A 23,267-nucleotide genomic window follows, 5' to 3' on the forward strand; every position below is an offset into this window, starting at 1 on the left:
GACTTCAGACACCACCCCTCCCCACCCCCACCCCACCCCCACCCCCTCCGTGTCTCCCACTGTAAACCAGAAGAGTCTATCTATTCCCTGCAGACGGCCAAGTCGAAAGATCCTCAGGCCGATCAGGTGCCCGCTGAGTCTGGTTGCGGCTCCCAGCCACGATTTCCTCGCATCTCTTGCGCCAGGGCGGCGAACAGGGTCCCCAGAGCCCCCGGGTCCGGGCCCCTCCGGGCGCCCGGGACACTGAAGCTAGCGCTCCTCCTCTCTCGCATCCCCTCCCCTCCTCTTCCCTCCCTCTGCCAGTCCCTCCCCAAGCCGTGGCGGAGGTGGGGCCGGGCTTGGCTCCGCGAGGCCCGTGCATTCCAGAGAGCCGAGCGAGCTAGAGCAACAAAGGAGCCGGGGAGTCGGTGGGGAGAAGTCGGGGGTCTGCGGCGCGCTCGGGCGAAGGTGGCGGCTGGGCCGCGGGGCTGGCGCAGAGGCGAAGCCGGGGAGCTATCCCCCACCGCCTGCCCGCGCCTGGCCTCCATCGCGGGGCTGGAAGATAGTTTTAAGAGGGAATGGGGCTGGAGATTGGGGGCCCAGGGGGCTCCCGGGGCTGAAGACAACTTGGATTGCCCGGAGAAAGAGTAGGGAGTTGTGCATCCCGGCCGGGGCCTCCGCCGCCCAACATGGGCCCCGGGTTCCAAAGTTTGCGAAGTTGGGCGCCGAGGGCCCGCGGCTCGCGGAGCGTGCGAGGGGGCCCGGCACCGGATTCGCCGGGCGCACAGGTCGCCTGAGCCACATCCGCGGCCCCAAGGGTTGCGTGTGTGGCCGGGGGGCTCCGGGGAGCGGGCGGGGGCGCCGGGGCTTCTGCTGAGTTGGCGGGTTTGGCCATGGCCGCTGCCCGCCTCGCACTGGGGCCAGGGATCCTGCTCCTGGGGCTGCTGCTGCTGCTGCTGCTGCTGGGGGGCCCAGGCCGGGGGGCGGCCTTGAGCGGGAACGCGACTGGGCCTGGGCCGCGGAGCGCGGGCGGGAGCGCGAGAAGGAGCGCGGCCGTGACCGGCCCTCCGCCGCTGCTGAGCCACTGCGGCCGGGCAGCCCCCTGCGAGCCGCTACGCTACAACGTGTGCCTGGGCTCGGCGCTGCCCTACGGGGCCACCTCCACTCTGCTGGCCGGGGACTCGGACTCCCAGGAAGAAGCGCACGGCAAGCTCGTGCTCTGGTCGGGTAAGCGCGCGGAAGCCGGAGCCGGGGTGGCGGTGGTGGGATGCGGGACTCTGGGCAAGAACAGGCTCAGGCCTGAACGTTGGCGAGGGCAAGAGCTGCACCCGGGAGAGGTGGAGGAACACAGTCTGAAACTGTGGGTGCCGGCTGTAAGCAGGTTGGGACCCTCGGTGATGAGGCGAGACGGTTGAGGGAGCCGGTCACAAAAGGCCTGAGCAGGGTGGGTGCGCAAAGGATGCGGGGGGATGAGGGGCCCATGAGGCAGGGGCTCTGAGCCTCGGGAAAGGATGTTTCTTAAGAAGTGGAGCTGCTCCTCGTAAGCGCTGCTCTGAGAGCGGAGCCCCTGGGGATTCAAGGAGGTGTTTAGATCTTGGAAGAGAAAACCGGGAAGTGGAGTTGAAGAGGAAAGATGGGCTAGAAGGTTGAGGCATGGAGGGACAGGATGGGGGGAAAGAGTTGAGTGAAATTTGTGATGGATAAAAAACCCCCTGGTGTTGAGTAATTAAAAGTTAACCAGAAATCTTGTCTGGGGAGACAGGAAGTCCAGAAAACGGTGATCTTGTCTTGCTGTTACAGATTTCACCCTTTCCTCGTCTGAAAAATGGGGACTCTGATCCTTTTCTGAGGTCGTGAAGCAATGAGACAATTCTAAGGATTATTTGTGTATTCTTTGGAAATTTGGATCCTCAGGCTGGTCAGGGCTGCAGAAGGACACTTAAGCCCGGGATATTGAGAGCCTGTGGATACTTCCATAGTGGCCTGAAGTCCCAAAGCCCTCGCCTTAGGTTAGGATTATGGCCAGGCCTAAAAAACCCAAATAAATCCTTCCTTAGCAGTGTGGAGTGGATGATCTCCCCACCTGTCACTCTTCTGGGTTAGGGGCCTGAAGGGGGGTTGGGGAAGGGAACTGGTTTTGTCAGCCCTTGCTTCTAGTCAGTGTGATTTCAAAGCTGTCCTTGAAAAAGAAAATCAAAAGTCAGGAGCCAACTTGGCAAGCTCCTTCTTCTGGCAGGCCTTGGGTGCCCTACATCTCAGTTCCACCCTGGGGGCTGGTGTTGATCCTGAAGCGGGGAGCCGAGATATAGGCTGCCTGTCATTGTCAACTTGGCCACTAGAGTTCTGAGTCTTTGCTGAATGTTGGACAAAGCCCTATCATTCCTGGCCTGGTATCATTCTGGCAGATGCCAGAGGAACGTGGAAGATGGTACCCTTGGTGAACCTATATCCTTAGTGGGTATCAGGTTCTAAAGTCAGCGTGTAGGCAGAAACCATGTGTAATCAACAGCAGCTTTGAAAAGTTCATAAACTACCATAACATAAGGTGTAGGTAATTTTTGCGTATATATTCTTTTTATGGTAATATGTTTGTATAAACGTGTAACATATAGTATAGTATATAAGAAGGGGCATACGTAGAAACTATAATTTTAGTCCTTAAAGTTACATAAATGCAAAAGAGCAGAAGACTGAAGGAATTAAAAAAAGGAACACAAAAGAAAGGTGTAAACAGATTTCTTTGAGAAGGTTTGTGTTTAGGAGCCAGTCGTGTGGAAAATACAAATCTCAGCACTAGAATCTCACCCAGTTCTAAGTTGCTCACACTGAGAGGATATCCCCCCACCCCTCCTCTCTCTACTTAGTTATTTTGCAGGGGCCCATGGTTGAATTCTCCTAAGTTAAACGAATGTGTGATGCTGCCCTTCTGTAGTTACCAACAAATCAAGGAGGAAGGGTCTGGACCTCTTTCCAGTCCGTATTCCTGATAGCAGCCGCTGAGCAAGGCAGAAGTGTTTTAGCAGGGAAGTTTAGGAGTTAGAACCATCTGCTGGCTGTGTGGTTTCGATCCTTACTAGCTGTGCCTCCGGTGGAGTAGGGTCCTGTAGAGGTGCCAGCCTGGGGCTCAGGTTTTTAGTTCATTCGGAATTTTTTCTCTGCTGCCATCATCCCTCAGCTCAGTTACGTTCCCAAGTGTATTCCAGTTGTTCTTTCTGCTTTGGGTCTTTCTGCTAGATGTTCTGGGCGGTGGGGTCGGTGGCGGGTGGAATAGATCGGAGCCAAGTGTAAGAATCACAGACAGGCCTTTAGCCGGGAGCCTCTGGTGAGTGACTTTTCCTGTCCCGAGTTAGTGGTCTTGATTTGACCATGTCTAGGTAGTCAGTGTCACCTGGCTCTTGGAGGTATTTTTGTGGGTAAAGGATGAAAATGATCTAGGTTGTCTTCATCTGTGAACTCTTGAAGGTAGAGACTTGTTCTTCGCTTTTTTTTTTTTTTTTTAAAGCCTCGGAGTTCTGAGTACACAGCCATCCACTCATTCATTAAATTAGGCATTGGGTGCTTGCTGCGTGTCAGCCTGGATCAGGTTCTGGGGCACGTAAAGACGAGGAATACAGACGTGACGTGATTCCTGCCGTCAAGGGGAAGACACACAAACAGCTTTAGCATTTCCTGGGAGAGGCATTGTGACAGGGTAGGGTGCTGAAGGAACACAGAGGGCTTTGGGGAGCAAGGGAAGACGCCCCCAGAGAAACTGACATTTAACCTATGATCTGAGAAACAAGTAGGAATTCTCTGGGCCAAGGAAAGGTTGGATAGGAAGGAATAGGAAGAGGAGACGGCATGCAAAGGTGAGGTGAGAGGGCTTACTACTTTTAGGAGTATACGGTTTTAGTAGAGCTGGATCAAAGTAGGTGAGGGATAGAATTATAAGAGATAAGACCTAGGCAGTTAGAAAATAAAGGGATTCATACCCCATATTAAGAAGTTTGGATGTTATCCAGAAGATAATAAGGAGCCACTAAAAGCTTTTGAGCAAGGGAGAGATGTAATCACCGTTGCATTTTAGAAAGATCTCTTTGAGTATTGTGTGAAGAAGCCACGGGAGGAGGGGAGGCACGGAGCCTGGTTGCTTGTTTAGGGGATGGTATTCCGGGTAAGAGATGGTGGTGGCCATGATGGAGGTGGAGATCCAGGTGAGAGAGGGTGGGGCAGCAGGCTGGAGGAAGTGGACAGATCCCAGAATTTTAGAGCTAGAGCCCATGGGATTGCTGATGAGTTAGATGGAAGGCAAGAGTGAGCAGGAGGATGTAGGTGTTTCAGGCTCGCGGGGAAGGTGATATCATTCTCTTCCACTAAGCTGGGAATGCTGGAGGAGGAGTAGGCTTAGGAAGAAAGCCTGGGTTCAGTTCGGCCATGTGAATTAGAGGTGCTCAGTGGACGTGTATGTGGAGATTACCAGCAGATCTGGAATAGGAGTTGCTGAAGAGAGCGGCCACTGTGTTATTCCTCGGCCCAGACTGCTGAGCCTTTTGGAAGTATGCCATTGAGTGAGGAAGTTTATAGCCCAGGTTGGACTACTTTCTGGATCTGTAAAGAGCTCAGGTCCCTCCGGTATCTTTCAACCCTTTGGACTTGGGCTCATTCAGGCACTCAGCATCTTTCCCCACTACAGCTTGAAATGTCTCTTCTCAGGCATTCCAAGCTGACCAGACAAATATAATATCCAGGCCACAGTCCACCTTGGGCCAAATCTGGTTTGGTAAATGGGGCAAGAAAGCAGAGACCTGTGGCTGCGGAGGGAAATAGGCCCCTGACAGCCAGCACGTAGCCTCCTTGACCACCCCTGTGCTCTGTGTGTGCACAGGGGTGTGTGGCCTTGTCATTCAGCCGGGGGCAGCCAGGAGAAAAGAGCCAGAGAATTCTGGGAGGAATCTCTCTTTTCCTCTCAAGACAATCTGGTTGAGCGACGAGAGGAGGGATGTTGTTGGTGACGGTGGGTTGTTTGCAGGGGCAGACCGGAAAGAATTTCCTTAGAGCTTTTCCCAAAGCTGGCTGGTGATCAGAATCAGTTAAGGTATATACATTTGGAAAGGATGAAAATACGGGAATGCACCTACTGGCTCGAGTTTTAATTTTCCTTTAGATTTTTAATATTTATTTATTTATTTAGATTTTCTTTTTCTTTTTTTTGTTTAAAGTTTATTTTTGAGAGAGAGAGAGAGAGAGAGAGGGAGGGACAGAGAGAGAGGAGACAGAGAATCTGGTGTCAGTGCAGAGCCCGATGTGGGGCTGGAACTTAGGATCCTCGAGATCATGACCCAAGCTGAAGTCAAGAGTCAGACACTCAACTGACTGAGCTGCCCAGGTGCCTCAATAAAGATTTTATTTTTAAGTAATCTCTACAACCAAGGTGGGACTTGAACCCATAACCTTGAGATCAAGAGTTGTACACTTCACCGACTGAGCCAGCCAAGGGCCACAAGATTTTTAACTTTTTAACTGTGAAATGCTGCATGTATGCAGAAGGTGCATAAAACACAGGGGCACTTAATATTAAATAATTATGAAGTGACACCTGAGTCAAGAACTAGATCATGGTGGGGCCCCCCCAAAAGCTCCCCTTCGTCTTTTTCAATCACGTCTCCCTCTCTTTTCTTCTAGAAGTAACCACTACCCTAATGTTTCGGATTATCATTTCCCTTTCCCTCTATAGTTTTGTCACCTAGTTTTGGAATCCTTAAACAGTATATTTTAGTTTTGAGTGTTTTTGAACTTTAGACAAATCGTGATATGTGTATTCTTCTATGTCTCTTGTCTTGCTTCTTTTGCTATACATTGTTTTGTAAGATTCATCCATGTTAGTGCAGCTCATTTTTTTTTTCTTTGCCGAATAGTGTTCCATTGTAGAATACATCACAATTTATTAATCCATCTTATTATTGTTAAACATTTAAGTTGTCTCCGGTTTTTGGCCACTGTGAACAACATTGCTGCGAGTATTCTTCTAAGTATATCCTGGTTCACCCGCCTCAAGTTTCCCTAGGTACATACTCAGAGGAATGGAATAACTAGATACTTGCATACCTTCAACTTTACTAGGTAATATGGAACAGTTTTCCAAAGTGGTTCCACCAATGTGGTCCCCACTAATCGTGTACAAGAGTCACCAGTGCCCACATGATTCCTGATGCTTGGTATTGTCACCATGTAAAATTCTTGCCAGTCTGGTGGCTATATTGTGGTATGTATTTGTGGTTTTAATTTGCATTTCCCTGATTACTAGGGAGGTTAAGCACCATTTCAAATGTTTACTGCCCATTTGGATTCTGCCTTTTATAAAATGTCTGTTCAAATCTCTGCCCCATTTTTCTTTTTTTTTTTTAACAGATTTTTATTTATTTATTTTTGAAAGAGAGAGTGTGAGTGGGGGAGGGGCAGAAAGAGAGGGGGACAGAGGGTCCAAAGCGGGTTCCGCGTGGACAGCACGGAGCCCGATGTGGGGCTCGAACCCGTGAACCGTGAGATCGTGACCTGAGCTGAAGGGAGACGTTTAACCAACTGAGCTCCCCATGTGCCCCCATTTTCCTTTGGGTGCTCATTTTCAGAAGATTTGTAGGACTTCTTTATTTATGCTAGAGTTGAGTCCTTTATTGATTTTATGCATCAAAACTGTTTTCTTTTCTTTGGCTTGCCTCTTTATTTTCTTTGTGCCTTCTGCTAAAAGAAGTTCTGTGCTTTAAGGTAGTCATTTATAAAACTTTTTATGATTAGTTCTTATTGTGTCTTCTTTTATCTTTTATTGTTTTTTACTGTTTATTTATTTTTGAGAGAGAGAGAATGAATGTGAGCAGGGGAGGTGCAGAGAGAGGGGGGCAGAGGGTCTGAAGTGGACTCTGCACTGACAGCAGAGAGCACCATGCGGGGCTTGAACTCACGAGCTGTGAGATCATGACCCAAGCCGAAGTCAGACGCCCAACCAACTGAGGCACCCAGGAGTCCCTGTTGGGCCTTATTTTAAAAAGTCCTTTGAGGGGCGCCTGGGTGGCGCAGTCGGTTAAGCGTCCGACTTCAGCCAGGTCACGATCTCACGGTCCGTGAGTTCGAGCCCCGCGTCAGGCTCTGGGCTGATGGCTCAGAGCCTGGAGCCTGTTTCAGATTCTGTGTCTCCCTCTCTCTCTGCCCCTCCCCCGTTCATGCTCTGTCTCTCTCTGTCCCAAAAATAAATAAACGTTGAAAAAAAAAAATTTAAAAAAAAAAAAAAAAAAAGTCCTTTGATACCACAAAGTCATGAACTTACTCTCTTATGTTATCTTCTCCAAACGTTTTAAGGGTGGCTGGGTGGCTTCGAACAGCGTCTGACTCTTGACACCAGCTCGGGTCTCGATCTCAGTGTCGCTTGAGTTCAAGCCCAGCATTGGGCTCCATGCTGGGTGCAGAGCCTACTCAAAAACAAAACAACACTTTTTAGATTTTATTTTCAATTTATAGACACATAATTCACTAGTTTCCTACATATTGCCTCAGCATCATTTTTTTTTTTAAAGGAATATCCTTTCTCCACCGTTCTGCCATAAATCAAGTGTCCAGATATCTTTAGTTTCTGGGATCTTTTATTTTTTATTTTTTTATGTTTATTTAGTTTTTGAGAGAGAGAGAGAGAGAGACAGAGAGACAGAGTGCAAGCAGGGGAGGGGCAGAGAGAGAGAGGGAGACACAGAATCCGAAGCAGGCTCCAGGCTCCGAGCTGTCAGCACAGAGCCCGACGCGGGGCTCGAACTCACAAACCGCGAGATCAAGACCTGAGCCAAAGTTGGATCCTTAACCGACTGAGCTACCCAGGCGCCCCTAGTTTCTGGGATCTTTATTCTGTTCCATAGCTCTATTTTGTCTATCCTTTGCCAGTATACACCATCTTAATTATAGCATGGTTCTTCATCTTCTTTGTGCTATAAACCTCTTTGGCAGTCTGGTAAAACCTATGGACCCCTTCGCAGTATAATATTTTTAAGTTTATAAGGTAAAACACATAGGATTGAAAAGGAGCATATAAGATTTCAAAGGAAATGAACTATATTGAACTATAGTTATCAAATATATTAAAACAAATTTGTGATCTAATATATATGTGCTTCTTTATGAATACACTAAGTAAGATATAGTATGTGTTTGATAACCACCATAATGTCAAGGCTGTGATGAACAGTAACAGAGTTTTGAGATTATCTGTAACAAAATATCTGTGACAAAAACACAAGTATTGATAACGTCACTGTGGTATGTGGCTTACATTCATAATTGAAGGAAAGGCTAAATTTCTGTTAGATGTAATTTTTTTTTCCCGTGCAGGTTCACGGGCCCCTAAATTCTCTACAAGAATGTCTGTGAGTTCCAGGGGCACCTGGGTGGCTCAGTCGGTTAAGCGTCCAACTCTTGGTTTCAGCTCAGGTCATGATCTCACGACTTTGTGTGTTCGAACCCCACATCAGGCTCTGCGCTGGCGGTGTGGAGACTGCTTGGGATTCTCTCTCTCCCTCCCTCTCTCTCTCTGCCCCTCCCCTACTCGTGCCACCTCTGTCACTCTCAAAATAAATAAATAAACTTAAAAAAAAGAAAAGAATCGTTTGTGCGTTCGAAGCCAAGAGCCTCCCCTGTTCTTATTAATACTTATAGTATAGTATAGTATTTATAATACAGCGGTATCTCATAGAGTCTGAGCTCTCCTTGACCTTTTGTATTTTATCGTTTATTTTTTATTTTTATTTTTATTTTTTATTTTTGAGACAGAGAGAGACAGAGCATGAACGGGGGAGGGGCAGAGAGAGAGGGAGACACAGAATCAGAAGCAGGCTCCAGGCTCTGAGCCATCAGCCCAGAGCCCGACGCAGGGCTCGAACTCGCGGACCGCGAGATCGTGACCTGAGCCAAAGTCGGACGCTCAACCGACTGAGCCACCCAGGTGCCCCTGTATTTTAATATAAAAATAGGTGTTGGTGGTTTTGATCGAGATTACACTGAGGATACAGACTAATTTGAAGGAAAAAAAAGACCTCTTTATGGTATTGAGTCTTCCTATCATTTCACTATATATTTCTATCTATTTAGATATTCTTTCATTTTCTCAATTGTTTTACAGTTTTGTGCAGAGTTTAAATGTCATGTGTCAGATTTAGTCCTAGGTACTTGATTTTTAAAATACTATTATGAATAGTCCCTGTAACATTTCATTTTCTGTTTGTTGCTGGTGTATAGAAATGCAATTGATTTTGAATCCAGTAAACTAGGTAAATTGATTATTTATTATATACACAGTCATCTCATTGGTGAATAATGAGTTTGATGTCTCCCTTTTCAAGCCATGTATCTTTTCGAAGCCTCTATTTATGTACCTTTATCGCCTTATGCACTACTTAAGACATCCAGTACATTGTTAAATAGAAGTGGTAATTGTAGCAGCCACCCTCGTCTTTGACTTTTTCTGTATTCTAAAGTTTTTCAACCCTTCACCATTACATATGCTGTTTGGTGTAGGTTTCTTGTAGTTACGTTTTATCAGATTAAGAAACTTCTTTTGGGGTGCCTGGGTGGCTCAGTCGGTTGGGCGGCTGACTTTGGCTCAGGTCATGATCTCGCAGTCCATGAGTTCGTGCCCTGCGTCGGGCTCTGGGCTGACAGCTCGGAGCCTGGAGCCTGTTTCAGATTCTGTGTCTCCCTCTCTCTCTCTGACTTTCCCCCATTCATGCTCTGTCTCTCTCTGTCTCAAAAATGAATAAACGTTAAAAAAATTAAAAAAAAAAAGAAAGAAACTGTTCTTTTATTCTTAATTTGCCTATTGTTCTTTTTATCATGGTTGCATGTTAGATTCTATTAACTACTTCTATATCTATTGATATGATCATATGATTTTATTCTTCTTTAATCTGTTAATGTGGTAAATTGCATTGATTGAATTTCCTAATGTTAAACCAATCTCAGAACAATGGTTTTCAACTTCACTGATCACCAGAAGCACATAAAGAGTCATTTTAGTGGCTCAGTTGGTTAAGCATCGGACTTCGGCTCAGGTCATGAACTCGCCGTATGTGAGTTCGAGCCCCGCGTCGGGTTCTGTGCTGACAGCTCAGAGCCTGGAGCCTGCTTTGGATTCTGTGTCTCCCTCTCTGCCCCTCCTCTGCTCATGGTCTGTCTTTTTCTCTCTCTCTTTCAAGAACAAGTAAACATTAAAAAAATAGAAAAATAAAAAATAAGTCATTTTCAGAGCTTAAATTGTAGCAAATATTGAAGAAGTCTATGAATATAGAAAAATGCAAAGACTAACATAACACCTGTGTCTTTTTTCCCCCTCTGTTTCGTATTTTAATAAAACGAAAGGAATAAAATAATACAGATAAAGTTGATGTCCCTTTTCTTCTGGTCTACAATTTTGTTCCCTTCTCTTCTCTACGGAGCTTCCCCCATCTCAGTAACTTGCATATTTATTTTTCTAAGCTTAATTACTTCTAAAAATAGGCAGTATGTGCACATAGTATAAAATTCAAAAGTAACAAAAGTTAAATCTTTTCACTTCTGCTTCCGGCTCCCCGTTTCCCCTGCCTAGAGGATCAGCACTGGTTTTTGTGTGTTCTTTCGGAGACATCCAACATGTGTACAAATGTAGATGTGTCCTTAGTTTTTTTCCCTCCCACAACCATTAGTGGCCTACTCTTCAGGCTGTTCCCACTCAACTGAACCCATTGAACAAGATGCATTGGAGATAGTTCCATTTCAGTGCAAATAGTTCAACCTGGTGTAGTGTCGTATTATATTGATTTATGATATTTTATGCAGCCGGTCTCCTATTGATGGCTACGGATTCATGCAGTTTCTACTCTTTTGCTGTTACAAACAATGCTGCAACGAATAGTCTTGTGTATTGGCTTTGTAAACATGCGGAGTGGGATCACTAGTATAAAATGTTGATACATAATGCCAAATAGTCTCCACAAGTGTTTACTAATTTCTGTTTTACTCGAAATATACGAAAGTGCCAGTTTCACTTACATTCTTGTCAATAGACCATTTTCAAATGTGTTGATCTGTATCCATCTAAAAGTTAAAAAATTATGTCTCAGTGGGGCGCCTGGGTGGCTCAGTCGGTTGAGCGGCCGACTTCGGCTCAGGTCATGATCTCGCAGTCCATGAGTTCGAGCCCCGCGTCGGGCTCTGTGCTGACAGCTCGGAGCCTGGAACCTGTTTCGGATTCTGTGTCTCCCTCTCTCTGACCCTCCCCCATTCATGCTCTGTCTCTCTCTGTCTCAAAAATAAATAAACGTTAAAAAAAAAAAATTAAAAAAAAAAAATTATGTCTCATTGTAGTTTTATTTCACATTCAGTTTATTTATTTATTTTTTAATGTTTTCATTTATTTTTGAGAGAGACAGAGACAGAATGCGAGTGGGTTAGGGGCAGAGAGAGAGGGAGACACAGAATCCGAAACAGGCTCCAGGCTCCGAGCTGTCAGCACAGAACCTGACTCGGGGCTCGAACTCACGAGCCGCGAGATCATGACCTGAGCCGAAATCGGACGCTTAACCGACTGAGCGCCCCCCACATTTCAGTTTATTAACAGTGAGATTGGATATTTCTTAATGTGTTTAAAAGCCATTTGGATTAGATCTGTCTTCTGCCCATTTTTTTATAGGATCATGAATTTCTTACTGATGTGGAGGAGCTTAAGGCATATATGGAGATTAGCTCTTTCTTTTTAAAATTTTTTTAATGTTTATTTATTTTTGAGAGAGAGAAAGACAGACCATGAGCAGGGAAGGGGCAAAGAGAGAGGGAGACACAGAATCCAAAGCAGTTCCAGGCTCTGAGCTGTCAGCACAAAGCCCAACGTGGGGCTCGAACTCACGGACCACAAGATCATGACCTGAGCGAAAGTCGGACGCTTAACCAACTGAGCCACCCAGGCGCCCCTTTTTTTAACATTTATTTTTGAGACAGAGAGAGACAGAGCATGAACGGGGGAGGGTCAGAGAGAGGGAGACACAGAATCCAAAACAGGCTCCAGGCTCTGAGCTGTCAGCACAGAGCCCAACGCGGGGCTCGAACTCAGGGACCGCGAGATCATGACCTGAGCCAAAGTCGGCCGCTTAACCGACTGAGCCACCCAGGCGCCCCATTTTAAAAAAAAAAAATTTTTTTTAATGTAAGGAGATTAACTCTTTACCTGTGATATGTATTGGAAATATATTTTCTCAGTATATTGCGTTTCTCATGGTTTTTGTTTTTACCCTATTTTTTTCTGAAGTCTTTTTAAAATCTTTTATTTCGTAGCTTCCGAGTATTATGTCATACTTCGAAAGGCCTTCTCTACTTAAGGTTTAAAAACCACATCCCATCTTTTCTTCTGGTACTCTAATTTTTAAAACTCATGCGGTCATTTGAATTTATCTGGAACTTATTTTTATGTAAGAAATGGGGTAAGGATCCAAATCATTTTTTCCCTAGATGGTTCTTCAATTGTCTTTTAAGATTTATTTAATAGTCTTTCTTTTCCTCATTTTTAAGGTACAATATAATACTTAAAACGAGAAAAAGGAAAACAATGAAATTCCACATTTTAAAAAGTTGATCGCTGCAAATATCACAAAACCCAGAAAAATAACATAATATTTTTGTTAATCAGCTGCTTGCTGCTCCTCTAGAATACATTTTACTCTGGTGAGCTCCCCCCTTTTTAAGTATAGTGTTCAGTAAACATCCAGTAAATTTAACTTTTTCTTTGTTGTACCTCGCTATGAATTTAGACAAATATATAGAGTTATGTAATCAGCCACTACATTCAAGATAGTGAAAAGCCCATCAGGCCCCAAAATTCCCTCTTACTGCCCCTTTGTAGACAAATTCTCCTCCTACCCAGCCCCTGGCAACCACTGGTGCATTCTCCGCCCCTGCCCACTCAGTCAGAATTTCTGAGAGTGGCTTTCTCCCTCTAGAATGATAAGGGTTCCCTAGGTGATTCTGATTTGAGTGGAGGCTCAGGAAAGTTGCCTGAGGACACTGCTTCTTCTTCTTTTTGTTTTTTTTTAATTTTTATTTTATTTTTAATGTTTATTTATTTCTGAGACAGAGAGAGACAGAGCATGAGTGGGGGAGGGGTGGAGAGAGAGGGAGACACGGAATCCGAAGCAGGCTCCAGGCTCTGAGCCGTCAGCCCGGAGCCCGACGCGGGGCTCGAACTCACAAACGGTGAGATCATGACCTGAGCCGAAGTCGGTCGCTCCACTGACTGAGCCACCCAGGCACCCCAGGACACTGCTTCTTGACCGGAACTTGCTCTGTGCCCCTGGAATAGGCTTTGTGGTGGTGAGAGCTGTGAGCAGTCAGAGGTCTCAGATAAGTAATGACAGCTGATACTTCCCGAGTGCTTACTATCTGACGGGTACCATGCTAAACACATCAAGTGCGTTACCAAACTCTTCACAACATTCCCAGGAGGTAAATCCCCATTTTGCAGATGAGGAAACTGAAGCTAGAGATAGAGATAGAGTAATTTGCCGGAGATCACACAGCCAGGAAATGGGAGAGCCAAGGCTCGGACCCAGGGAGGCTGATTGTAGTGTCCATGCCCCTCATCCCTCTGCTGTATTGCCTCCCTCCTAAAAAGAGCAGCTATCTGCCCCTACCGCCCCCAGCCTGGCAGTGTGGCAGTCGCCAGTTTGTCTCTCACGTCCTTAGACGCTTCTCCTAACGCAACTTCTTGTGTGGGACACCGGTATTCCTGAAGCAGGGATGATTCGGGAGGGGCAATGGGGGCGGAATGCTGAGTGAGCCCCGCCCCTGGGATAGCAGGGTAGGTGCCTGGGTTGGGGCAGGGGTGCTGTTTCTGTCTTGCTGACAACATGTTTCCTCCCTCTGCACTGGACGGAGCCTCCTCTGTTTCTCTCCATCTGATTTCCTGTTTCCTCCTCTGGCTTTGGAGTACCTGGGCTCCCCTGACTACCTCCTCTTAAGCTCCTACCTGTTCTCTATTTCACCTCAGCTTGGTAAGAGGAACAGGGATCCTGGGGTCTGGGCAAGGGGCAACATCTCGTTCTAGTGCATGGGCCCTGGAAGGGGTGGGTCCCACAACCTCCCTTTCCCCTGGAAGAGGCCTGTAGAAGGTTTTAAGGATGCCCCTGAAAAGGTACAAGGCAAGTCGAGCTGGGGTCCTCAGCCAGAGGCACTAACGCTCCCTAGCAGGGTTTTTGGAAATGAGGGCTGTTTTTTTAAAAACTTGAATTGAATTATAACATACACACAGATCAGCGCGTGAGTCATGGGCTCGATTCTTCACATGGTGAATACACACATTGAACCACTACCAGATCAAGAAATAGAACATGACCAGCATCCCAGAAACTCCCCTTCAGGCCCTCTTGCAGTCACCAACCCTGGAGTAGGGGCAAGGGGAGTGTTTTTTAATTGTCGTGATGACTTAACGGGTTCTGGGATTTAGTGGGCGGAGTCCAGGGCTGCTAAATGTCTTGCAATACATCGGACAGTCCTGCAGCACAAAGGATCCTCCTGCCCAAATGCTCTGTTGAGAAACCCTGTGCCTGACAGCTCCAGCATTATGGCAAAGAGACCTGCCCTAGGCCTGGGAAACAGCTGTGGGTCAGAGTGAGGAGGGGTGTCACCACAATGTATCCACACTGTTGCCTCTCTCCAGGCCTCCGGAACGCCCCCCGCTGCTGGGCAGTGATCCAGCCCCTGCTGTGTGCTGTGTACATGCCCAAATGCGAGAATGACCGGGTGGAGCTGCCCAGCCGCACCCTGTGCCAGGCTACCCGAGGCCCCTGTGCCATTGTGGAGAGGGAGCGTGGCTGGCCCGACTTCCTGCGCTGTACCCCTGACCACTTCCCCGAGGGCTGCCCGGTGAGTGCTGTGACGGGCAAGCCGCAAGCCTAGGGCAGGGCCCAACAGGAAGCAGGGGCAGGGGAGCCCCGCAGCCTTCTCTCCCGGGAGACCCCAAATCTGCAGCCGTGGGGTCAATGAGCCACAAACCCAAACTGAAGCTCACTGGCGGGGCCAGTCTATCAGGGATTGTCTGTTGATTTGTAGAAGATAACTTGTGTTCAACAAATATTTTTTGAGCACCTACTCCGCTAGGTGTTGGGGAGTTTCGGGGGTCGATGACGACAGGAACTCACTCTCCAAGAAGTTTATTGTGTATTTAGGGAGTCCAGGCGCGCACGTGTAAAACAGCTATAGACCCCAAGACAGGGATGTGATCTCATTCTGGTGGTAAAGGAGGGCTCATAAGTAATAATAATACTAATGGCAGTAATGTTGGTAATAAAACTAATTATTATTATTTACTATCTGCCAAATACCATAGGAGCCTCTTACAGCCATTGATTCACTTAACCCTTAAACCACACCATGAAGTAGGTACTGCTGTCTTATACGTGGGGAAACCGAGAGGTCCAATAATTTGTCCCAGCCTTTTGATATAGTTTGTCATTGAGTGGCAGGGCGGGGTTTCAAAAGCTGGAAAGCTGTCTCCAGCCTGTGCTCGTAGGCACTCTACCAAGCTGCCCTTATGCCTCGTATTAAGCCAAAGGGTGCCCCTGGGCCTCCTGCTCCCTTTTGCACTGCCTTTTCCCCTTCCCTCGTGCCAGAATGAGGTGCAGAACATCAAGTTCAACAGTTCGGGCCAGTGTGAGGCTCCCTTGGTTCGGACCGACAACCCCAAGAGCTGGTATGAGGACGTGGAGGGATGTGGGATCCAGTGCCAGAACCCGCTGTTCACTGAGGCCGAGCACCAGGACATGCACAGCTACATCGCGGCCTTCGGCGCAGTCACAGGCCTCTGCACGCTCTTCACCTTGGTCAGCTGAGGGCAGGCCTGCGGGTGGAGGGGTTAGGGGAACGGGGGTCCAGAACACACAGCCTATAAAGTGGGAAGTGGATCGATAGTTGTCTGCGTTGTGAGGGCAGAGGGAGGTGGGGAGAGGATGCCTTGGGGGGTGTCCCTGGGGGAAGGGTCTGGATAAGAGGGTTCGGGGGCTCAGACAAAGGTGTCTGTGGCAGCAGAATCACCCTAACCTCATAGAGCGGATCCCACTTCTCTCTTCTAGGCCACATTTGTGGCTGACTGGCGGAATTCGAATCGCTACCCTGCTGTTATTCTCTTCTACGTCAATGCGTGTTTCTTTGTGGGGAGCATCGGCTGGTTGGCCCAGTTCATGGACGGCGCCCGCCGGGAGATCGTCTGCCGTGCAGATGGAACCATGAGGCTCGGGGAGCCCACGTAGGTGTTTTGAGGACCCAGAAGCCAGGGTGAGGGGCAGAAGGCTGAAATGAAAAGGGACAGGGTGGGCTTGAAACTGAAGATTTCAGTGTAGGGTTCAGCTCTGCCTTGTTGAGCCCACGGTATCCAGCGTTGGGGATGTGATTGTTTGCATCTGCTCAGAGGGGCATCTTCCATAACCTCTTCGAATCTGACCTGAGTCCCACCTCCAAGCTCTGACTCCTAGGGAACCTCCAGACCTTAGAAGCCAAGGCTCTGGGGACAGGGTGGAGAGAGCTGATAAAGGGAGTATGGAATGCCCTCCCCAAGTGCCCCTCCACATGTCTGCACAGCTCCAATGAGACCCTGTCCTGCGTCATCATCTTTGTCATCGTGTACTACGCCCTTATGGCTGGTGTCGTCTGGTTTGTGGTCCTCACCTATGCCTGGCACACCTCCTTCAAAGCCCTGGGCACCACCTATCAGCCTCTCTCCGGCAAGACCTCCTACTTCCACCTGCTCACGTGGTCACTCCCGTTTGTCCTCACTGTGGCAATCCTTGCCGTCGCCCAGGTATGGTGGCCGGTAGGAGGCTGGGGACCTGAGTGGAGTGGCCTTGGGTAGGGGGGCCCGTGACCCACTCTGTCCCTCCCACCCCACCCCCCCTTTGTGCCGCAGGTGGACGGGGACTCTGTGAGCGGCATCTGTTTTGTGGGTTACAAGAACTACCGATACCGTGCAGGCTTCGTGCTGGCCCCGATTGGCCTGGTGCTCATTGTGGGAGGCTACTTCCTCATCCGAGGTGAGTAGGCACCAAGCGGGCACCAGTCGGGCAGCAAAAGGCGCTGAGCGCCCGCTCTGTGTAAGTAGGAGCTAGGAGCTGCCGGTTCTGCTACCTTTGCAGCAACCTTTGTGCTGGCCCGAGCAAGGCAGCCCCTTTCTCCAGAGCCTTGAGCCGGGGCTCACAGCTTGTTGAGTAGAGCCTGAGCTGGGTTCCAGCCCCCAGTCAGCCCTTGGCCCGATGCACTTGTATGGTGAATAACCCGCCCTGTCCACGTGGACCAACTCAGGGCCTTTGGTCGTGTGTGTGCACCCTGAATTTATACATGCCCTCCATCTTCTGGCTCCTCATCCGCCTCCTACCCCCAGAACAGTCACACACAGTTTTCACAACATGCACAGATTCTCTGTTCCCTAATTTCCCCGTCTGGATCTGCCGCCTCCGTCTCTTCTTAGCTCATTTGTGTTGCATTTTCTTTGTAAACTTCAGTTTCCTCTCCCTGTGCTGTCAGCCTTCTGTTCAGCCCACCTCTTTCTGCCAGCGTCTGGGCCTTTGATTTAGGTTTCCGGCCCGTGCTCTCCTGTACGGTAGCCACTGGCCACCCGTGTTGAAACTGGTCCAGATTGCGATGCGTCGTAAGTACAAAATCCACACTGCATTGCAAAGACTCCGCACACACCAAAAGGTAAACTGTCTCATTAATAGTTTGTTGTGTGGATTACATACTGAGATGCTAATAAAACACAATGATGTATTGCTCGCGGAAGGTATGGAAATCAGCTTCTTTTGCATCTTTTTTACTTTTTTAACGAGGCTGCTAGAAAATGTGAGCTTATGGGTATGGCTGACATATTTCTATCGCATAGCTCTGTCGTTGCATCTCTTTTCTTGCCTTTTCCATCAGCACAGCTTTGACCTGGCTGCCTTACTTACGGGGAGCCGGGGCCAGGACGAAGGCACCTTCTCTCTCTTCTCGACTGTTTGTCTGGGCTCTGCCCCCGTCTTTCCAAGTACATAGCACATCTGTCACCAGCTGTGCCCCATTTCTCAAGTGTCTCCAGTTTCCCCAAGCTTTACATCAGCAGAGGAGTAATCAGACCTGGGACTGCCTGCCACCTCCATCCCTCCCGGGAGAGTGGCCTCACCCCACTAATGTCTGAGATCTCTCTTCTGTTCAGGAGTCATGACTCTGTTTTCCATCAAGAGCAACCATCCCGGGTTGCTGAGTGAGAAGGCTGCCAGCAAGATCAACGAGACCATGCTGCGCCTCGGTGAGTGGGCCCCAGGGCCTTTGGCCCGAGGTACTGGTCAATCCGACACTGCACTCTTCTGTGGCTGAGGGACCTGCAGGATGGGATCTTGGAGGATGCATTGTGAGTGGTGCAAGTTAGCAGCCATGGGAACAAGACAAGGCTGTGGGGCATGTGTGTGTACGGGGGGTGGGATGGGGTGAGAGGTCATGGTGGTAGCAACTCAAAAGAAGGGGACCTTCTTGGATGGAAGAATTCAGGCTCGTGCCAAGACTGCTTCCTCGTGCCCACTGGGGCCCTCCCACAGTTGGCTCAAGTGCCCTTCAAGTCTTATTCTGGAGAATACAGCAAACTGAGCCTAGCATGAATTTACCCCAGACTCAGCCATCTTTCAGGCCTGAATGGGGCAGATGCCTTGTCCCCACTGCTGCTCCCACACTGGGGATTGGTAATGCTCTGTCCCACCCTGGCCCTCCACAGGCATTTTTGGCTTCCTGGCCTTTGGCTTTGTGCTCATCACCTTCAGCTGTCACTTCTACGACTTCTTCAACCAGGCTGAGTGGGAGCGCAGCTTCCGGGACTATGTGCTGTGAGTGCAGTGCTGGGGGCTTGGGGGCGGCAGCCACAGGACTTCAGACAGCCCTAGCCCTCCTTGCTGTCCAGCAAGGGTCTGCTAGGCACCTGCCTCTGATGGGCAGGTGAAACTGTCCATCCTGCTCTGGGCACCCAAGATGTCAATTGCTCTGTAATTTGCAAACACGGCAAAGCACCTCTCCTGTCCCGGCTCAACTCTGCTCTCCTCTCTGCACGAGCCACTGTCTGGCTGGTGTGTTTAACTGTTCAGCCCTCTCATGTTTGGGCTTCTCTGATGACTCTGTGTTGGCCACAGAAGTCACTCTAATTCTCACGTACTCTTTTACAGAGTTTATTATAGAGCCCTGCACGGAGTAGTTACCTCTCCACGATACGTGTAACAACCTATTAATACTTGCTAGCCTTGCCTGTGCTTTTTTGTGTCACCATGAGGATGAATCTGAGAGTAAAGCATCTCATCCACTGAAAGAAGGGCTGCACTAGCTGATATCAGGAATAGCAGTTACAATGCTCATTAAAATGGACACCAGTCCACATCCTGACTGCCTCAGGCTCTTCCTTAACGGCTCCAGCTTCCAGTCTGGGAAGCAAGCTTTAAACCTCACTAATACCTGGTCCTCCCCCAGAGATGTGATTTAATTGTCTGGGGTGCGACCCAGGCATTAGTAGTTATAAAAAGTAACTCTAATGTCCCAAGTGACTCTAGGGAGCACCCAGGGCTGTGAATCGTTGCCGTGGGGCTTAGCTCTTTCTAAAGTCTTTGGATTGATTGGGTACCCAGAGAGCCTCACCTGTCTACTAACCCCCCCACCACAGGTGCCAGGCCAACGTGACCATCGGGCTGCCCACCAAGAAGCCCATTCCTGACTGTGAAATCAAGAATCGCCCCAGCCTCCTGGTGGAGAAGATCAACTTGTTTGCCATGTTTGGAACCGGCATTGCCATGAGCACCTGGGTCTGGACCAAGGCCACGCTGCTCATCTGGAGGCGCACCTGGTGCAGGTGGGGCCAGCAGCCAGCCGGTTCTGACCTCGCCGCCTTACTTCCTCACTCTTGGTGTCCCCACCAGTAAGGGTCGCCTGCTCCGTGGTCTCTCAACAGTCACCGTCAGACCAGTTTTCTAAGGGTCTGCATTGAGCTGCCTAAAGCTGCCTTCTGTGTGGCTCACCACTGCCCCCTGGTGACACCTCCTGTCCTCAGGAGGCCCCTTCAAGTGCTGAGCCTGCCGCCAGCATCTTTCTTCTAAGAAGGGAATGATTTGAGCGATTTGAGTACTGGGCATCCAGGAGCCCTGCATCCTAGGCCCCTTCTTTGCAGAGGTCTCTCCTCAGAGTCCTCGAGGGACTTGGGGCCCTCTGGAGGCTCCTTCCCTGGAGGGAAAGGCTTCGCCGGTCTTCAACAGGATTTGATGGGAAGTGGCTGCTCCTCCACTTCCCCTCCCCCATCTCTTCTGCTCTCAGGTTGACTGGGCAGAGTGATGATGAGCCCAAACGCATCAAGAAGAGCAAGATGATCGCCAAGGCCTTCTCCAAGCGGCGTGAGCTGCTGCAGAACCCAGGCCAGGAACTCTCCTTCAGCATGCACACTGTCTCCCACGACGGGCCTGTGGGTGAGCCTCGGTCCCTTTCCTCCACTGGAGCCACTCGATCCCCGCAACGCCTGGGCCCCCTTCCCCACTAAGCTGCTAGGGACACGTGGACTGGCAGGAAGGCAGGAAGGAAGAAAGCGGCCCCCCCTCTCCTCACACACTCCACCCTCTCTCATCCCCCTTCCGTCCCTCGCTACTCTGCCCTCTGTTTCTGCCCCTGGGTCTGCTTGCTGGTGCTTTGGTTTCAAAAGGAGTCATCTCCCTCTCACTTCTTCTGTCCTCTCCAGTGGTTCTCCCTGGGCTAGAGTAAGTCTGGGTTCTAGAAACTGGATTTCTGGCCTCTAGTGATGGTAGATCACTGGGACTGGGTAGATCACTATGATTCCCTGGGTGGGCTTTCTGGACTCCGTGGACTGGGAGGGAGCTACAGTCACCCAAGGAGTGGGGCAGTCATGATTCCTTAGCCTTTCCTTCCACCCCCACAGCGGGTTTGGCCTTTGACCTCAATGAGCCCTCTGCCGATGTGTCCTCTGCCTGGGCCCAGCATGTCACCAAGATGGTGGCTCGGAGAGGAGCCATACTGCCCCAGGATGTGTCTGTCACCCCTGTGGCAACTCCAGGTACGAGGAGTCAAGCTTCTGTAGGAAGTGGGGGGTGGGGGCATGGAGTCTGGGGGTTCTTGGGACTGGAGCACGAGCAGCTGCCAGAAGGGAGACCCTGGAGGATGTAGAGTGTGGGGCTGAGGCACTAGAGATCTAGAGTTGTGGGTCCCAGACCTCATAAGTAGGGGTCCAAGGAGAGAACAGGTGATGTGGACAGACCAGCGTCCCAGGCTCACGTTCTCTCTCCTGCCATCAGTGCCCCCAGAGGAAAAAGCCAACCTGTGGCTGGTTGAGGCAGAGATCTCCCCAGAGCTGGAGAAGCGCCTGGGCCGGAAGAAGAAGCGGAGGAAGAGGAAGAAGGAGGTGTGCCCGCTGGTGCCACCTCCTGAGCTTCACCACCCTGCCCCTGCCCCTGCCCCTGCGGCCAGTGCTGTTCCTCGACTGCCTCAGCTGCCCCGGCAGAAGTGCCTGGTGGCCGCAGGTGCCTGGGGAGCTGGGGAATCCTGCCGACAGAGAGCCTGGACCCTGGTCTCCAACCCTTTCTGCCCAGAGCCCAGTCACCTGCAGGATCCATTTCTGCCCAGTGCCCCAGTTCCCACGGCGGCCTGGGCTCAGGGCTGCCGGCAGGGGCTGGGGCCCATTCACTCCCGCACCAACCTGATGGAGGCAGAGCTCATGGATGCAGATTCAGACTTCTGAGCCCGGAGAGCGGGACCTGGGATAGGAAAGAGCAGCAAATACCATTCTGAGGTTCTTCATCCTCCCTGAGAGTGCTTCCCCAGGATCTTGTCTTCCAGAGCACCTGAGGGTGCAGTGCCCTCCCAGGAGGGCTCTATATGTCTGGCTCAGGGCAGCAGGACTGTGGGAAAGGGCCCTGACATCTCCACGGGCAGGCCTCATCCAGGGAAGGACCCTGGAGCTCAGGGTCCTTGTTTCTGCCCCACCAGCTGGAGTCTGGCTGGCAGTATCCATGTGCAGCAGGGTCATGAGATCTGCAGAGCTTGGGGGCTGGGGGGGCAGTGACGGTGGAGGCAGGGGTGACAGTACCCAGAGTGGCCTGTGGTAGCCAATGAGGCAGCCAGGCCCATATCTGGCAGATGAGGGCTGGCTGCCCTTTTCTGTGCCAGTGGATGCCCTTTTCTGGCACTCTCAGACCAAATGTGTTCATTGTGTCATTAGTCCTTTGTCTAGGTGGGGACGGGGCTCCCTTCTCCCTCTTCTAGGTGGTTGTGGAGCTGGAAGTGCCTATTCCCGTAGGGGCTATAACCTCTCTTCACAGGTGCCCGGTTGGCCCGACCCCAGGCCAGTAGCCCGTCCTGTGTGCTCCTGTACCCTCCTTCCCCTTTCCCATTTCAGTGCAACCAGGCCAACCTCTTCCTGTTTCCCTGTTCGTTGATTAGGACCCAGAACTGCTGCATGCTCCATCCCTCCCCCATCCCCCACCCTTTTGATGCTGGCTTCATCTCCAGGTGAGAGACTGGTTCAGCTATAGAGCCTGGCGTGGTGTAGAAGCGTGTTCTCTCTTCCTCCCGTCCATCCAGTGGGGGGGGGTGGATCCTCTGACTTGGGGGGCTAACCTGGGAGGCTGCTGGAGCTTCAGCCAGGCAGGAACGCTTCCTTCAACTTCCACAACTGGTGGGTGAGGAGATTCCCACCTCTCATAACCCCTGACTATGTCTCCAAGGCCCCAATTTCAAGAGCCAGACAGCAGGAAGCCTTAGGAGCTGGCTGGGTTCCAGATCGGGGATAGGGATGGGGAGAAGAAATACAAACAGTAAATAAAAGGTTTTTGTATAAACTCTTGGTGTGGTTCTTTTCCATGGATCCTGACCTGGTCTTGTTTGGGGCGGGGGGGGGTGCCTGGCTGGCTGAGTCAGTAGATTATGTGACTCTTGACCTCAGGGTAGTGAGTTTGAGCCCCACCTTGGGCATAGAGATGACTTAATAAAAATAAGGTAAAGTAAAATAAAATCCACAGGCCCTGGTCTTGACCCGTTTACCTGGTCCTGACCACATTTGTTTTCCACTTCCTCCTTGGACTATTCCGAAAGGCCAATGGCTTGGCACTGTTGAGGTCATGACTGACAGTCAGATGTCAAGCTGTTATCAGCTTAACGTGCTGGCTGTCCTTCCCAGCTAGTCAGCTGCATATGGACAAAAACTCTTCTGTGGCCATAGCTGCCTCACTATGCACTGACCATAAGATGATTGAACAAGA

The 23,267-nt window shown here is 50.0% G+C and overlaps 1 protein-coding gene across 2 annotated transcripts; it reads left to right on the forward strand.

Annotated features, from left to right (window-relative positions):
- The first annotated feature begins 338 nt into the window (after positions 1 to 338).
- Positions 339 to 22,847, forward strand: SMO (smoothened, frizzled class receptor). Of its 2 annotated transcripts, none has more exons than XM_019452705.2 (12): positions 339 to 1,206; positions 14,672 to 14,877; positions 15,624 to 15,833; positions 16,083 to 16,255; positions 16,588 to 16,807; positions 16,913 to 17,036; positions 18,194 to 18,286; positions 18,746 to 18,854; positions 19,676 to 19,861; positions 20,320 to 20,468; positions 20,933 to 21,067; positions 21,306 to 22,847. In XM_019452705.2, the coding sequence occupies exons 1-12, from the start codon at positions 873 to 875 to the stop codon at positions 21,746 to 21,748; spliced, it is 2,382 nt and encodes a 793-aa protein (XP_019308250.2). In that variant the 5' UTR covers positions 339 to 872; the 3' UTR covers positions 21,749 to 22,847. The 2 variants fall into 2 exon arrangements, with proteins under 2 accessions (XP_019308250.2, XP_053753000.1); XM_053897025.1 differs by lacking the exon at positions 339 to 1,206 and adding an exon at positions 13,127 to 14,006.
- Positions 22,848 to 23,267: the final 420 nt, after the last annotated feature.

The sequence above is a fragment of the Panthera pardus genome, unplaced genomic scaffold (genome assembly GCF_024362965.1).
Source record: "Panthera pardus isolate Hobbes unplaced genomic scaffold, ASM2436296v1 HiC_scaffold_8, whole genome shotgun sequence".
NCBI classification, from domain to species: Eukaryota; Metazoa; Chordata; class Mammalia; order Carnivora; family Felidae; genus Panthera; species Panthera pardus.

Excerpts from the sequence above, each read along its gene's own strand:
- SMO (XM_019452705.2), top strand. The coding sequence starts at position 873 with ATGGCCGCTGCCCGCCTCGCACTGGGGCCAGGGATCCTGCTCCTGGGG. Across the intron at positions 17,037-18,193 it reads AGGCTACTTCCTCATCCGAG|GAGTCATGACTCTGTTTTCC; the intron begins GTGAGTAGGCAC and ends TCTTCTGTTCAG. Across the intron at positions 20,469-20,932 it reads CTCCCACGACGGGCCTGTGG|CGGGTTTGGCCTTTGACCTC; the intron begins GTGAGCCTCGGT and ends CCACCCCCACAG.